This window comes from Urocampus carinirostris, chromosome 9 (genome assembly GCF_059441175.1).
Source record: "Urocampus carinirostris isolate Australia breed hairy pipefish chromosome 9, RoL_Ucar_1.0, whole genome shotgun sequence".
NCBI classification, from domain to species: domain Eukaryota; kingdom Metazoa; phylum Chordata; class Actinopteri; order Syngnathiformes; family Syngnathidae; genus Urocampus; species Urocampus carinirostris.
Window position 1 is genome coordinate 23623545 of NC_142357.1, and position 17812 is coordinate 23641356.

Below are 17812 nucleotides of genomic sequence, written 5' to 3' on the forward strand. Positions count from 1 at the left end.
ATTCCTGTAAAACGTCTGCACAGACCACCAATACAATGTCCCCCGAAACCTGAAAATAAATCGAGGTATGCTTTTTCCACATGACAGAGGGAAAATATAAGAATCACATTGTATAATCAGCACTATTGTAAAAAAGTAAATGGGTGCGTCTTGGCTTTTTCTTTTTATTGCAAGGGTAGCAAATATTTTCGCTGACACAATCCACTCAATTTGCATCCACGGGCTACATTTCACCAGAAATTCTCATTCGGTTGCTTTTGATTGACACACAATTATATAGCGGTCACGTCCGCACCCATTGACGTGGAGAAAAGGACTTCGTGCTATACGGAATGTTCTGGACTGCCAATATAAAATGGATTTTCTCTAAATTGAATTACAGCAATCGGTTAATGACACAGAGGACGACTGGTGTGCCGTTAGCATATAGCGAGAGCATCTTTCTATTTTTGTAGTAGCGCCACATGACCTTGTCTGCACTCGCGCATTCATCTCCGCAGCGTGACAGCAACAATGTGACATTCCATCAGGTTCATTACGTTGTGTCCTTTGGCGCTGACTATCATGCAGACTTCTTTATTTTAGTTCATGTCTGCCTATTGCTTCGTTTCATTATACAGTTTATAGCAGCGTTAACTTGCCTAGTGTAAAAGAGGTTGGATATTGTGTCAACCTGGGACATTTATCATCTGAGGTAAGAGGAGTACTGATACTCTTAATCATAGGCCGATGGTTGGTTGGATCCCTTACGCTGTTGGGTCTTAGGGGCACAAATTCCTCTGGTGTGCCTTGAGCAAGTACAGCCTGGTGGCACCCATTCCTCTCCAGGCTAACATATCTTTCCACCTGGTCTCAAACCTGGGACCTTTCGCGTATCTTGTGATTGTGCTTGCCACTGCACCACGGAAACACAATACCAGACCATATTTCAAGGTATGGCTACCAGTGTTTCCCATATAATTTTGTGAAACCGGTAGGTGGACAGGTACAGGGGCATGCCGCCCGGAAGAAAATTCGTACATTTTGAATTCAAACGCATCTGGAGTATGTTTAAAGAAAAACCATGAAGCTAGATCTATGAAAAATGTGTGCCCTATTGAATTATAAACACACTAGTCTTAAAAGGCAATGACACAGCAAACAAGTCACAGCCACAAAGCATGGTTAATGATCTAGGAGTTTAATGAAAAATAAAATCTGCTTGTCATCTCGTTACACTTACTGTAATTAACTAGTGTTGTCCCGATGCCAATGCCATACTTTTTTAAAGTATAGTATCAGTAGGTAAACAGATTAAATCGATGAGTTTTAAATGTAATTAAATGTAATACTCATACCATTGATTTAGTAAACTACAGCATTAAATATCAGTGTTTTTGTAATTGCTGCTATGACAAGATGCTGGTTCTTCTTCAATGGTTTACAGCAGGGGTCGGGAACCTTTTTGACTCAAAGAGCCATAAAAGCAAAAAATATTAATTTTATTTTGGGAAAGAGCCACACCATATATTATGAGACAAATTTACTAAATTGCTAAACCCGCGCCCCAGACAAAAGCTTAGTCTTCAGCACATTTATTTTTGATGATTTGATAAAAATTATGAAAAGAGAATAATGCCAGAGCCCCTGTCCCAAATTCAACAAACAGACCACTTTAAACTTGTCTCTTGCAATTACTCAAGATCGGTTAAACTCCTTTTGACCCCTTTTTTTCATACATATTGGTTTCAAAACCAGATGCAAGCATTTATTTTGTAAAAACGTCACAACATTCTGAGAATAGGGAGCCTTGTGTGCTTACCTTTGGCGAGAGATGGGAGGGAATGCTTGTACTTTTTGCATAGCTCCACCCATCCCTCCCACTCACCCAATCAAATGACTAAGTTCTCTTCCGGTGTTTTGGCGTATTTACAGTTCTGTGGATTCATCATAAAGTATCTGAACACTGAACACAGATTATATCGTGAACTTTTAAATAAAGGATTCTTTAGCGTTGTACAGCCAAAACGAGTTTTTTTTCCCCCCTTTTTTTGTGTGACACCTTGACTGTAAATTGTAGTGAAAAACATGCCCTATATATACACTGCGAAGTATTTCCTTCGCATTTAGCTTTGGTTTGGCTTTACGTGTGCCTGAATAGGATAAACAATCTCGGTTTTGAACAAAATGGAGAAATTTTGCATGCAATCAAATTGGTCTCTGAGCCATAGGTACTCATAGAAAGAGCCATATATGGCTCGCTAGCCATAGGTTCCCGACCCCTGGTTTACAGGATGTTATTGTGACGCACAACATACTTTACAAGGTACAGTTAGAGTCTGTGTACACTAAAGAATTTTCTTGCTGTGAGCATTTTTTTTTAATTGCTTGCAATGGCAGCGCTGCATTTTTACGCCCTGTTGAAAGCCCCGGCAGTTTGGCAAGGCGCTGGGCAGCTTTTCTGCGTGAAAAGCTTCGCACATTACCTTTTTTCTGGTCGCGGAGAGTTGAAAATTTTTCAACTAAGGGAAAACGCGACACTTGTCTATGTCAAATTTTACCTGGTTGTCTAATCACAGTGCAGACGAGGCAGGAATGAGAGTGAACGCTTTGGTACGGGGGGGAAAGGATCGCTGACTAAGATTCCTTCTGACTGACAGATACGTAGCACAAATGCACTCAATGGCGTTTGAGATAATTTATATAATGAGAAATCTACAATTTATTATGATTAACTTTACATTTAAATATATTTGAAAATATTTGCAAATTTTCTGTGATTTTGGATGGAACAATTCAATGCTGGCGGCTCGCCAGAAGCTTCTTAAGTATGGGAAACACTGGGTAGTCAAAACAGATTTCTAGGTAGCCCTCTTGTGGTTACTTAAGGGACAGGAAGTAGAAAATACAGAATCAATATGGCCATTAATTCTGTTATACTTCAAGAAAAGATGTTGTATTTTATTATGTTCGGCTGCACAGATCCAAACATGAAGACTTGAGTCAAGTTGAGAGTAAAGGGTAAATGAGGGTAAAGGGAAATAACATAAAGTGCTCCACATAGGAGGGTAAGGGAGAAAACGGACAACATAAATACAGTTCAAACCACATGGCTGAATACAGTGGTACCTCTCCTTACAAATGTCTCTACATAAAAAAGTTTAAGGTTACAAAGTACCTGAACGGGAAAATATTGCCTCTAATTACATAGGCGTTGCAGAATACAAAGTCAAAAATACAGTACAGTACACTACACGATGCAATTCGCCAGAGTTCTACCTGGCAACCCGATGTGTATGCGTTAAACCCGGCATTCTCTTTGTGTCCTCTTCCCGCTCTGTAAACACATGGTAGTCTGGTGTGTATGTATGAATCCCGGCATGCTCTTCGTGTCCTCTTCCTTCCCTGTAAACTGTCTACAGTACGGTACGATATTAAGAGCTATCATTTACAATTGACCCCATGAAAGACATGCAGAAAAGTGGACAAGGAGAAAAGAGGAGGAAGAGACTTTTTCTGGCCATCAAAACAAAGTAAAAGATGATAAAAAGATATGAAAACACACCGCCATGCAGTTGAAGTTCAGAGACAATAAATAGGAGGATGCAGCCATCATTCCATCAGCCAAAATTAAAGACATTTTAGCAAAATTTAATGTAGTCTCGGAATTTGTGTAGAGGAATAACCAAGAAAAAGTGTTGGCAGGTGGGGCCATCGCTCATTATGATGATGTCTGCCTCACGCATTTCTGACGAAAGCCGGCAAAAGCTGATGTCATTGAATCAGTTTTTCAGGAAACGCGTGGCAAAAAACAAAGAGGCCAGTTGAAAGGAAAAAGATTATCTTTTTTTATATTTTCAATATTATTTCCATCATGTGCTCTTTCGTTTTACGTTCATTGTGCTAATCTAATTTTAATATGTATTTGTTTAATGTTCCGATGGTCTCAATGATTTATCAAAAATTATATACTTTAGCGGGGTTTTTACATTCAAAGGTGTCGTTAAGTATAAATGTTTCAGGTTACAAAGCTACTCCCAGAACGAATTGAATTCGTAAGTCGGAGTACCACTGTTTATATGGAATCTTTAATGGGCACAATGCAGACGTCTAAGATTCAGGGAATAGGAAGAGATAAGCTTGAGTACAGGCGCCATGTTGGAAACCCCTGCACTACAAAATACAACGATATATGCTGGTCAAATGCTACACAATCAAACTTAAAAAATATCTGTGATTATTTGCAAAAGGAAGGGAATGTTACTCACTAAAGGTAACGGTAAATGCTATTGATATTTATGACAATGCTAGATTCGGATATCGGTATGAATCTAGGAAATCGGTATGAATCTAACTTTCGTTTTTGCAGGGGATGAAAGGGAGATCTGAATCGTCGGCTGTCATGTTAGGTTACCTGACCGAGAATCTATGATTGACTGCCGACTGACTAGTAGCGGATTTACATACCTGTCAACCTCCAGGGCTCCATGCCCTTAATAATATAATAATAATAATAATGCATTTTATTTAAAAGCGCCTTTCAGGCCACCCAAGGACACTGTACAGACAATGGAAAAAAATACAATTTAAAAAGTTGTAAGCGAAATAATAAATAAAAACAAGACATAAAATCATAAAAACATAGGAAATGGAGAAGCTATGTGTTGTAAGCAGTCCTGAACAGGTGTGTTTTTAGACGGGACTTAAAAGTGGAGAGAGGTGTGCAGTTTTGGAGGTCCGGAGGTAGATTGTTCCAAAGCTTGGGAGCAGCGCAACTGAAGGCTCTGGCTCCCATGGTGCTCAGGTGGGCAGGGGGCACTGACAGTCGGAGGGAGGACGAGGATCTGAGGGAGCGAGTGGGGACGTGCACCTGGAGAAGGTCGGACAGGTAAGGAGGAGCCAGGTTGTGAATGGCCATATATGTATATAGGATCAGTTTGTAGCTGATGCGATGCTGAATAGGAAGCCAGTGTAGCTGTTGGAGAACGGGGGTGATGTGCTGCTGGGAAGATGTTTTTGTGATGATGCGAGCAGAGGCGTTTTGAACCAGCTGCATTTTTTGGAGGGACTTTTGAGGAAGGCCGAAGAGGAGAGCATTGCAGTAGTCAAGGCGGGATGTGACAAGACTGTGGACGAGAATAGCAGTGGTGCGGGGGGTGAGGGAAGGGCGGAGTCTGGTAATATTGCGGAGGTGGAAATAAGCAGTGTGGGTGATGGTGTTGATATGTGAGTGGAAGGTAAGCATGCTATCCAGGATGACACCCAGACTCTTGACCTGGGGGGAGGGGGACACTAAGGAGCTGTCGATGTTGAGAGAGAAATTGTTTACTTTGGATAAAGTGGATTTGGTGCCAAGAAGGGGGAATTCTGTTTTATTGGCATTTAATTTAAGAAAGTTTGTTGTGAACCATGTTTTGAGTTCGGAAAGGCAAGAGGTGAGGGAGGGAGGTGGGAGTATGGAGTTTGGTTTGCAGGAGAGGTAGAGTGGGTGTCATCAGCAAAGCAGTGAAAGTGGATATTAAATTTGCGGAGGATATGACCAAGAGGCAAGAGGTAGACGATGAAGAGAAGAGGACCTAAGACAGATCCCTGGGGAACACCTGTGGTGACTAGGGAGGGCTTTGAGGTGAAGGATTTCAGCTGGACAAACTGAGTGCGGCCAGTGAGGTAGGAATGGAACCAACTGAGGGGAGTATGGGTGAGACCAATGGAGGAGAGTCTATTGAGGAGGATAGGGTGAGCGATTGTGTCGAAGGCGGCGCTCAAGTCTAGGAGGATGAGGATGGAGACTAAAACGGAGTCAGATGCTATGAGGAGATCATTTACAATACGGATTAGGGCAGTCTCTGTGCTGTGGCGGGGGCGGAAACCAGACTGAAAGGGCTCATAGAGAGAGTGGAGGGACAGGTGCGTGTGGAGTTGAGCAGCAACAGTTTTTTCAAGGATTTTCGAAATAAATGGAAGGTTGGAGATGGGGCGGAGGTTGTCAAAGTTGTTGGGGTCAGCACCATGTTTTTTCAGCGTAGGGGTAACAGCAGCGGTTTTGAAAAGTGATGGGACAATACCAGAAGAGAGTGAGGAGTGGATAATGGCAGATATGAGAGGAAGCAGGGAAGGGAGGCAGGATTTAACAAGGCATGAAGGGAGGGGATCGAGCTGGCAAGTGGTGGGCTTGGATTTGAGTATGAGGTTGGATAATTCAGCAGTCGTGGGTGGAGCAAAACTGGAGAAGAAGTGACAAGGAGAAAGAAATTCAGATGGGGAGGGAGCAGACAGGTTTTGATGGAGTTGGTGATGAATCTTAAGGATTTTGTGATTGAAGTACTCCATTATGGAGTTGCAGGTTGCTGTGGAGTACAGGTGGAGGGGGAGAGAATTTGGTGGCTGGAGGATTTTGTTCATGACAGAGAAGAGAGTTCTTGAATTTCCTTCGTTGGAAAGGATGAGGCCGGAGTAGTAGCTGGATTTGGTTTGTGCAATTTGGTCCAGTATGGGTAATGTACATGTCCTTATGGATGGTGATGCCGGTTTTCTTATAGAGTCGCTCGAGTTGGCGGTTCTTTGATTTCATTGACCGAAGAGCGGGTGTAAACCATGGGGCAGATGTGGAGAATGAGGCAGTCCTGGTTTTCAGGGGGGCAAGAGAATTTAGAATATTTGTGAGGCAGGCATTGTAGTGAGTGGTGAGGTCATCCGGGCTTGAGAGAGCTTCTGGGGGTGGGGAACGGTCAATAATGGAGCAGAGGGTGTCAATGTTGATATTTTTGGTATTACGAAAAGAAATGAGACGGGAGGTTTTGACAGTAGAGAGACAGAGTACCGTGTTAAAAGTGAGGAGGACATGATCAGATTCAGGAAAAACGTCGGCAGTGGGCTTGGAGGTAGAGAGGCCAGAGCAGCAGACCAAGTCCAATGTGTGGCCTTTAATGTGGGTGGGGAAGTCAATAAGGCTGTGTATCCCGAGGCCCTCCAGGCAGGATGTGAAGTCTCTGGTGAGTGGCAGGTTAGGGTTGTCCATGTGAATCGTGAAATCTCCCAATAAAATTAAATTTGGCGAGAGAGTGGATAAATGTGTAATTAAGCTGGAGAAACTGTCGTATTTTCCCTTACAAAATACAAATAATCTTACACCATATTTTTTTTTTCAAACGTGTTTATTTATGTAGTTTAACATGTTATATTGTCCATGCGTTTCGTTATATCATATATATTGTCCTGAGTTGCTTGACATCAATGAGGTTTATTATAAAAAAAGTTTAAAAATTTGGTAGCTTGGACGTTCACTGTAGACAGAAAAAATACAAGCAAATATAATTAAGTAAAATAATACATTTTCTTATTCAAATTATGAATTTATTTTCTGCATTAAATGATTGTTGGTAATATACTGATTAAAGGGATAACCACAAACCTGTCTTTTTTAATTTTCTCCTTTTATACTTCCTTTTTTTCGCAACTTCTTTATACAACATAATAATTTGTAATATAATGCATCAAAGCAAGTGAGCCATTTGAGAACCGGCTCTCTTTAATGAGTTGAGCCGAAAAATCCGGTTCTCTAAAAAGAGACGGACTTCCTTTCACTGCACAACTTGAATTCGTTTGACTTGATTGATTTGCCGTTTCGTGATAGTCGGTGTATACCGTATGGTACCCATAATTGACAAATTCGCGTTTTTCCGTACATATTTTCTTGTACGTCGTACACGTCTTAAAATGCATAATAAACGTACTTTGTACGGCAAAAACGTATAGGTTGACAGGTATGGATTTATGCTGATTCTGGACCTGAAACAGAAGGAAACAGTACTGCATCAAGGATGCTAATAAGGAAGATTAGTGTTGAAAATGGGCTATATTTTTATAAGTTCAGTGTGTGACTTGAAAAGCTGCTCATAAATGCGAAAAAGCGTTTGATGCAGTTTCTATTTTCGACATACATTACAGCACCGTTGCGCTTGCTTTCATGTGTCACTTGGCTTAGCTGAGTTCACTTCTTTTAATCGCAAAGCAAACACAACTTAGCATCCGACTTTGCTGCCATCGACTCCCTCAAATACACTCTTTCGCCCCCCGAAGGCATCACCACCGTGCTGACCATGACCACGCTCAGCATCAGCGCTCGACACTCCCTCCCGAAGGTGTCGTACGCCACTGCCATGGATTGGTTCATCGCCGTCTGTTTTGCTTTCGTCTTCTCGGCTCTCATCGAGTTTGCGGCCGTCAACTACTTCACCAACGCCGAGCTGGAACGGGCCAGAAGGAAACCGGCCAAATGCCCACCCGGGCCCCAGAGCACACCGGTCAAGCTCAAGGACACGGAGGGAGTGCTGCAGGTAATTTTTGGGTCACTCAAAGATAAGATTCACAGGTAACCTGGTAGAGCTCAAAGAGGTGGTCGGCAACACGCAGCCAGTTTACACATTCAAAAAGATTGAGGAGGAAAATGTATTTTTATTTTAATATAGTTTCTCCAGCGGTGGCACAGCGGCCGAGTGGTCAGCGCATTCGCGGAAAAGTTCTGAGATCATTGGATCAAAACCCACCAGCCCCACTGTGCGGAGTTTGCATGTTCTCCCCGTGCTTGCGTGGGTTTCCTTCGGGCACTCTGGTATCCTCCCACTTTCCTCAAAACATGCATGTCAGGTTAATTGGCCGGCCCAAATTGTCCATAGGTGTGAATGAGCGATTGAGTTGTCTGTCCCTGTGTGCCCTGCGACTGGCTGGCAACCAGTTCAAGGGTGTCTCCTGCCCACTGCCCGAAGATAGCTGGATGGGCTCCAACACCCCCGCGACCTGACTGGGGATAAGCGGTGCAGATAATGGATAGATGGATAGTTTCTGTTATAGGGTAAGCATGACACAAACACTTTTCCAGTGCTGTAAAAATGTGTGGAATAGAAATTAAATTTCATTGAGGAGCCGGTTGGAGTTCACGAGAAACAAGCTTAACTCAGGTGCATTGCTCGCCCGCTTGACTCTCTCTTTCCACTGTACGGTGTGGATGTGTGGCCCAAGCTCCGCCTGTTTTAGAGGGGAAACGTCACCATCAAGGCAGGTGGATGTATCAGGAAATCTGCTGCCTTTTTATAAGTCATCAATGCCACTGGTAGGAGAGTGGTTAGGATAAAGCCCTGCCATGGCTACGACCAGTGTTTGAACTGCATACCTGTCAACCTGTACGTTTATGCCGTACAAAGTATGTTTACTATGCATTTTAAGACGTTTACGATGTACAAGAAAATCTATACGGAAAAACGCAAATTTGTCAATTATGGCTACTATCCGATATACACCGACTATCACGAAACGGCAAATCAATCAAGTCAAACGAGTTCGCCACGCTAGCCTTTATCTTGGTATCGTTTTTTTTTCGTTGCAAAAGAAGCGAGCGGTTTGATGCTACTGTGCGCATGCGTCTGCCGCCCGGGGATTTCCCATTGCATCTATGTGGTAGTTGTGTAGTGAAAGGAAGTCCGTCTCTTTTTAGAGAACCGGAGCTTAACTCAGTAAAGAGAGCCGACTCTCAAACGGCTCTCTTACTTTGATGCATTATATTACGAATTATTATGTTGTATAAAGAAGTTAAGAAAAAAAGTATAAAAGGAGAAAATGAAAAAAGACAGGTTTGTAGTCATCCCTTTAATCAGTATATTACCAACAATAATTTAATGCAGAAAATTAATTCATAATTTGAATAAGAAAATGTATTATTCTACTCAATTATATTTGCATGTGTTTTTTCCTTCTACAGTGATCGTCCAAGCGACTTCATTTTTGAACTTTTTTATAATAAACCTCATTCATGTCGAGCAACTCAGTATCTCACGACAAAATGTTAATTAACAATATGTATGATATAACGAAACACATGTACAATATAACATGTTAAACTACATAAATAAACACGTTTGAAAAAAAAAATGGTGTAAGATTATTTTGTATTTTGTAAGGGAAAATACGACAGTTTGTAAGGGCGTGGAGCCCTTGAGGTTGACAGGTATGGAACTGCACCTATGTGGAATCAAGTTAAAAAAAAAAAAAAAAAAAAAAAATATATATATATATATATATATATATATATATATATATATATATATATATATATATATAAGGGTACGTGGTAATGAACAAATACGGTAATTAAAAAATAATAGTAAATTAGATCATTAATATTTAAATACTATTACATATTTACAGTATGTGAATACAAGGCAAGAAACTGAATGAAATCTTATTTTTTTTGTGGGCGTGGCAAGTTCTTTTGCAGAAAACAATTGATCAGTGATCAGCAACCCACCAGTTTATTTCAGTCGCCTCCTCTCATCCAAATCGCACTACAGCATAAAAACGCCTAAATGAAGTCGAGCGACAACAGCACTACAGTGGATTAAGTAGGTTGCCACGGCAACACAGCCCGGTTTCATCTGTATAGGTTATTTTAACATATCCTGTTGACCCCACAAAAGACTTGGGTGACGGTCCCACTTTGTGAACATCTCACATCATCTATGAAGACAAGCAAACATGCAGACAACACAGTAACAGCGAGTATTTTCCGTTTCAAAGGTCGGGTGGGGGTGGATTATTCTTGCAAACTCTTTAGTGGCAGGCAGCTTCGCACTCTTGCCTGCTGGAAAACATCAACTCGCAAAGGATAAGCTTCTTTGACTCCATACTGCATTACCAGTGCGATGCAGTCCTACCTACTTTCGGTCTTAAGCCCGAGCAAAATCCTCGAAACATCTGCATTGCCTACTCTAAGGTCTGCTCTATGATGAAGGCCATCTGTGTGAGGTCCTCTGTAATCGGACCAATATGTCGAGGTCTGCGTCACGCCGTCACGTTTTTACAGTATTTAGTAAAAAAACGGATCATTTCTATACTGATGCACAAGGAGCAAAAAAAACATTCTTACCAAGCCTTCATCTTTTACTTAAAACGCTTTTTCAGAATAAATAAACACGATTAGGGAGGAAGGGATGTTTTTGGAATGTGGGAAGAAACCGGAGTGCCCGGAAGAAAACCATGCAAGCACGGGGAGAACATACAAACTCGGCACAGGAAGTCTGGAGCTGGATTTGAACCCACGCAGGAGGTTCCCAAGACATGAACTGTGCCGCACATGCGCTAACCACTGCGCTGCCGTGCTGCCCAAAAACATGCATTTTAGGTGAATTGGTCGGTCCAAATTGTCCCTAGGTGTAAATGAGCAAGTGAGTTGTCTGTCCCCGTGTGCCCTGCGATTGGCTGGCAACCAGTTCAGGGTGTCCCCTGCCCACTGCCCGATGATTGCTGGGATGGGCTCCAGCACCCTCGCGACCCTACTGAGGATAAGCGGTGTAGCTAATGAGAGGGAGGAAGGCGAAAGGACCTGCCGATGCCTCGCCGCGTGTTCTTTTCCGGGACCCGAGTATTCGGACTTTGAAAAAGTAGAACTGGAAAGAAGCAATACAGTTAAGGAAATTTATTGAAAAGTTTAAAAAATAAAAGGAAAATCAGAGTGCACTCAGGACCCATTGATGGAGACGTGTTCTCCCACCAAAAGGCAAGCAAGAATGTCTCTGGCCCTCTCTTATGGTGGCGAATAACAATGGATCATGCCACAAAAACCCACAGCCCTGAGACATCTGAGAAGGGCTCCAGCACCCCCGTGACCCTACTGAGGATAAGCGGTGCAGATAATGGATGAATGGATTAACATAGCTGGAATACTCATGTCAGGGTGACTCAGTGACCCATTTTAATAATCTATCACCGATAATCATCTTGTGCTACTACTCTTAATTTACCCATACAAAAAGTCCTTTACTGGAAAAAGAGCCTTTGAGCCTTTAATAAATCACAATGGCAAAAGAGGTAACGCCATCGCCATCAAGTTTGTTTTGCAGCAAAAATATGAAAAGCCACAAACGTACAATGTGCACAAAACTTTTTCACAAAATATTTTTTCCTCAATGGTTAAGGATCTAGTATTAGAATTGCCTGTCAATGACGAGGTCCAAAAAGATGACACTTTATACTGAAAAACAACGGCAACCAGATAGGGAAGGTGCTGTATTTGAGTGAGTTATAGTTTTTGTTTATTTTTTAATTATTATTTTTTAGACCTGTTTAATGGAGAGCAAAACCACCCGCAAAAAGTGAAAATCTGCAAAGTAGCGACGCCCCTTCAAAAAGAAAAAATCTCATCTCCTCTCATTATCTGCACTGCTTATCCTTATTATTCACGAGCGAGCCCCTAACCCGCGGGTACTTTCAGGCACGATACGCACGACACCGCGACGGCCTGTTGGAAGCGCAGCAGAATGCGCGTTCACGCGAGGGGGGGAGGATTTTGTACGGGAGTCGGATTTGGGCACAACACCGGCGCGCGGTTTTGGTGCGGCTTCCGCTTCACTGCCGTAATGCATAATAGTCTTTAAGATCCCGTCAGCAAACACGAGCTTTAACGTGCGCCACGAGCACCATGCTAAGCCGGGAAGACTCTCGACTTACTCTGGCCGTACTGAGTGTACTGGTAGCCCACGGCTGCCACTGCTGGGTCCACGCGGCTTCCGCTTCACTGCCCCCTAACCCTCACAGGTCCTCCCTACCCCTTTCCCCCCCATCGAGGGCCGTGTAGCGCCATGTAGAGCCATCGCGGCCCGAGCGGGAGACGTGACGTTGGTGACTTTTTCATTTGCGTTAACAAACGCAATTTGTAGAATATGATCGCGCTTTATTGTTTAAATAAACGCATTATATAGACTACGATCGCCCAATTATTTTAATAAGCTAGCTTTATGGTTTCAATAAGCGTATTATATAGAGTACGATTGCTTTTGTCGGAAGCGCAGCAGAATGCGCGTTTTTTTTTTTTTTTTACTATTACAGACCGCGAAGCTCTGAATATGCGAACGTCGAACCGCGAAGTAGCGAGGTCCCACTGTACTTACGTTTTTAACCATTTGTTGAACCATTTATATATATTATTATGTTTTTAATAAGCACGTGGCCCGCTGGCAGTACTTTGCCCACCACAGAAGAAGAATATCAACGTTTGCAGGCAACTGTTAATTCTATGCTTTTGTATTGACAGCAAAACCGAGACACAAACGGCAACCTGAGGAAGCGAATGAATTATATTCCCCACCAAGCTCCTTGCAACCACCAGCGAGCTCAGTCCATGAGCAACATCTCGGGAGTGGGCCGAGCTCGACCTCCAAGACCCCCCGACGACGGGGCCAACGACAGTTCTTCCACGATCTCCCGTTCGAGCCTCAAATCCGAGAGCGCGCTCAGCACCAAATCTTCGGAGGAAAAGCCGTCAAACGCGCCCACGCCGGACGTAGCAACGGGATCGCGGCACGAGCCGAACACCGACTCGGCTTCTTTGCAGCAACTCCTTGGACCTAGACTAGAACGCCTCCAGTTGATGGGGAACAAAGCAGAACTGAAACAGACGCCGTGCTCCCAACCCAGCGCCGCCGGGATGGGCGGAACCAGTAAAATTGACAAATACGCGAGGATCCTTTTCCCAGTGTCCTTCGGGGCGTTTAATATGGTATACTGGGTGGTTTACTTATCCAAGGACACCATGGTGGCGAAAGGAGGCTAACGCTTGCTTCACAGATGGGGAGCCGATAAGGAATATAAGCGACGTGAGGGACACGCTGCCAAATCCAGAATAGAAGATCTTTCCTATCCTGAGTGGACGTATCTTTTTATTAATCAGCCAAATGATACAATATTTGACTCACTGTTGAGGATGAAAACATTATCTTTATTTAATGAGTATTTAAAGGTCTACCACGGGGATGTCAAACTCATTTTGGCTCTAGGGCCAGGTCCACACTATCTGTTCGAAGGCAGGCCGGATCAGTAAAAGAATCAACATTCTTAGCTTTGTTTTTTAGTGTGATGTGTTATTATTCAGACTACTTTAGTAGCCTACCCAAAATATTATAATCATGGGTGACAATCTTTTCTTTGCATTTTCTCACAAACAAATGGGCAAAACATCATTTTCATGTTTGGCACTGAATTTGTTAATCGGTTTCATTTAGCAGTTGAGTGAATGAAGTGTTACACCTGAACCAACTCACCTTTTTATACAAATACCAATGGGGGCAATGAAAAAGACCCCATTGTCACGGACCAGAAACAGACTCAGGACCCAGTAGCATTTGTTTACTCTGTTTTATTGATAAAGAGGGAGAGCAGGGCTTGCTTCCACGATCCGAGGATCGACGGACACGGGTAGCAGGTGGCGGGAACGCGGAAGTGGCACTTCCGTGTCAAGCGAGGATAATCGTAGACTGAAGGGATACTGGTCACTAGCCGGGACGGGAGAGCAAGGGCGGTGTCGACTTCGGAAAAGAAGTCAGAACAGGTATCAGGCGGGAAACAGGGCAAAACAGATCGGTGGTCGGGATGGGCAGAAACGGGTCCAGAAAGGGGTCCGGAAACAGTTCGGAAACCGGTATCAGGCAGAAGAAAACAGGGCAGGGAAATGTCGGACGGAATGAGCTTGCCTAGCTGGGAGCAAAGGTTAGCAACGAAATGACCGCGTCCTCTTGAAAGCCGGGGGTTTAAAAGGAGTCTCTAAGCCAATCAGATTTCAGGGCTGTTGGCGCCAATTGGGCAGTCACAGGTGCCCTGAATCAGCAATCATGACACCCATTGCCTTGGTTTGAAATGAAAAAAAAGAAAACCCAAAAACAAAGTTAGTAGTGCATGGGCAATAAGATTAGATTTCATCAGATTAGCCTACTGTGCTGATAGTATATCCTTTATTGCCGTCTAGCAGCCTGAGGGAGTATTTCGTTTGCATTTAAAAAAAATCATATATTTTAATAGAAATGACTTAGGAAATCACTTCTTCTTTGACATATTCAGAAATTTATTGTGGGCCGGATTGAATAATCCAATAGGCCAGATACGGCCTGCAAGCCATATGTTCGACATGGCTGGTCTATCACTTATAATACATGTGTGAAAGTCAAGGCCACCGGCAAAATGTAGCCCACCACATCATTTTATGTGGCCTGCTGGACAATGCTGAGTGAGATACAAGAGAAAAATGAGCTACATCGCATCACACAATGACTTTCTGTTTGAAATATGTCCACTGGGTATCGCCAAAATACAGGCGCCACTCACAGAGCACCCACTTTAGCTGTATTGTCTGAGTACCAATAATCAACCAGAGAACTTTGTAGAAACGCACCCCAATGTTATTTTACTAGAAATAAAAGTCAAGAAAATACAAAAAATATAACAAAAAATAATAATAAATAGCACCTGGGTGTCTTTGCTGAAGTTTAAAGAAGCTTTAGCTTCTTTCTACAAAAAATATGATATCTAAAAGCGATGTTCCCAGGTAAAAATTTTCTTGACAAACGAGAAGATAAAGATTTTTTAAATCATTGAACCGATTATTTAAATCAGTGTTTGCTATTTTCATAACCTTCCAGTCTGCATGAGTTAAATATAGTGTAGTGGAAATAAATTCAATTGTTGTTGTTTTTTTTTTTAAAACATTTTTTAATAAATGCACGGTTGACACTGCACTAGAAGAGATTGAATCTTAGTAAGGGAAAAAATATTGACAAAAAACACCCCCTCAATAATAGTTTTATAATCAAATCTTACATCTCACAATAAAATTTAATTGTGATCCTCCGAAAAGGCCCCGGCCCTCCAGATAAGGCACACTAATGCCATTAATTTACTAGTCCAGCCCCTGTGAGAATGCTTTTTCTACCATGTGGTCCCGGAGCGACAAAGAGTTTGACACCCCTGATTCATTATAACGCATGATGAGATATAGATTATTTTTCTATCCCAAATCTGGGAGATTTTGTGGATGTTTGCACCTACATTCTAAAGCTCAAAATATTTTGATTTACACTCACTGTTTCAATCACATTCCACACTGGGAATCATGAACTATTCAAGTCAAGACACATTTATTTGGAAAACCCCTAATCACAAGATGTCTCAAAAGACTGCACAGGATTACAATTACACCATCGCCTGATCTTAAACCAACATGCGGGCAAGGAAAAACTCAAAACCTCAGCGTGAGGAAAAAAGAAACCTTGAGAAGGGGCCTCACAAGTGATTAAAGTCAAGGTTAAAACTTGAGATTGTATTAGAATGAAGAAAAGAACCCACTCTGAGTCTGGGATTTAGCTTTTTGATAGCCCTTCCATCAGAGGGGCGTGCTTCCAGGATCGGATCAGGAAGGAAAAACGCTCCGCCCATGGCCACAGGCTCATTTATTGGAAAACACAAGAATGAAACAACACATCTGATTGGTTTAAACAAGATTATATGAACACAGGAAACAAATCTGATTGGTTTAGACTGGAATTACATGTTTAAATGCAGTGTATTATGTTGATCGCCAGATGCCGTGCGAGTATAATAAATGAGCAATAAGGATAGTGAAACTTTGTAACACAATGTGTCTCTGTAAATGTGTAATTGTAGGAAGGGAAGCTCTTGAGTAGGCTTGGAATGTGAAAAGTCAAACTCTAGAGCAGGCTTCCCGGAACTAAAAACGAAGGCCATTTTGATTAATAGTTAGCAGGCCCCAAGAGGATACAACTTTTGCAAGAAAATAAACAGCCCTAGGATATAATCTTTGGCTTCGTTAAGCCACTTTTGAAGATAATATCATACAAAGGCACTTTCAAACAATAATCAAACTACAGTGGAACCTCGGTTTTCGAACGCCTCTCAGTTCGAATAAATCGGTTCTCAATGATGATCAAATGATTTACATTACTTTTAATGGGAAAAACGATTTCGGTGATTGAACAAATCGGTTTTCGAACAGGGTTCTGGAACGGATTATGGTCGAGAACCGAGGTTCCACTGTAAGATTTCCCTTACATCCCCCTTTCAGGATGACCAAGGTGCAATAGATTTAGTATTGGGTAACAGTACACAAAACATAGTGAAAATCAATAAAAGAAAACAATAGGTAACATGTTGAAATTTGTCCAAAAAGTCCATAGGAGCAACGACGCAGCTTCCCATTTCTGCCGGCTGGTCTTACCACATTGGCAGAATTTTGAGTGCATTTTAAATTGACTTTCATTCAGCTTCAATTTTTTTTATTGATTTCCAAGTAAAATATGAAAGTTTGTACTTGAAATAAGAAAAACTCTGTTTTTCTCATTTCATTTGATTTTTTTCTAATTGCGATGGAAAAATGTTCCTTAAAATTAGGAATTAAATAATCAGCCATTTGATAAAAAAAAAAATCTGTTTATTTTATTACCTTTTTGTCATATTTGTTTTACAGATAAATAATATGATTCAGTTTGGATTGGACATTTTTTGCATTGCATGTATTCACCGAACATCAATCTGCAGTCCCTAGTAGAAGTCTTGCCGTCCTAACAACTACATATTGCCATATTTCAGGCTTCAAACTTATAGATAAAAACAGAAAATATTTTCTAAGTATCAACAACATGTGTGACACGAAAAGGAAACATATTTATACAGTGCTAAGAAATAAAAACTTGAGAAGGGGCCCCTTTTTGAGTTAATACTTTGTACAACTTCCTTTTGCTGCAATCACAGCCACAATTATTTTTCGGTATCTCTATTAGTTTTGCACATCTTGAAACAGAAATATTTGCCCATTCTCCCTTACAAAACAGCTGAAGGTTTTGGTAGGTGTGCAGTCGTGTTATGCTTTTCCATTTCGATATTGCACAGTGCCCTGGTAGATGTGCAAATGTTGCAAAATCTTCTTGCATCCCATTCCTGCGTTGAACTTTTCCACAACTTCATCCCAGAGCTGCCTGGTGTGTTCTTTGGCCATCATAAT

The 17812-nt window shown here is 42.0% G+C and overlaps 1 protein-coding gene across 2 annotated transcripts in view; it reads left to right on the plus strand.

Annotated features, from left to right (window-relative positions):
- gabra4 (gamma-aminobutyric acid type A receptor subunit alpha4) overlaps nt 1-17555 on the plus strand; it is a 35337-nt gene extending 17782 nt beyond the window's left edge. For both annotated transcript variants that reach the window (XM_088343307.1, XM_088343308.1), the window contains 2 exons: nt 8059-8315; nt 13061-17555. In XM_088343307.1, coding sequence (XP_088199433.1) covers nt 8059-8315; nt 13061-13579 — 776 coding nt within the window. In that variant the 3' untranslated portion in view covers nt 13580-17555. The remainder of the gene's footprint in view (nt 1-8058; nt 8316-13060) is intronic.
- Nucleotides 17556-17812: the final 257 nt, after the last annotated feature.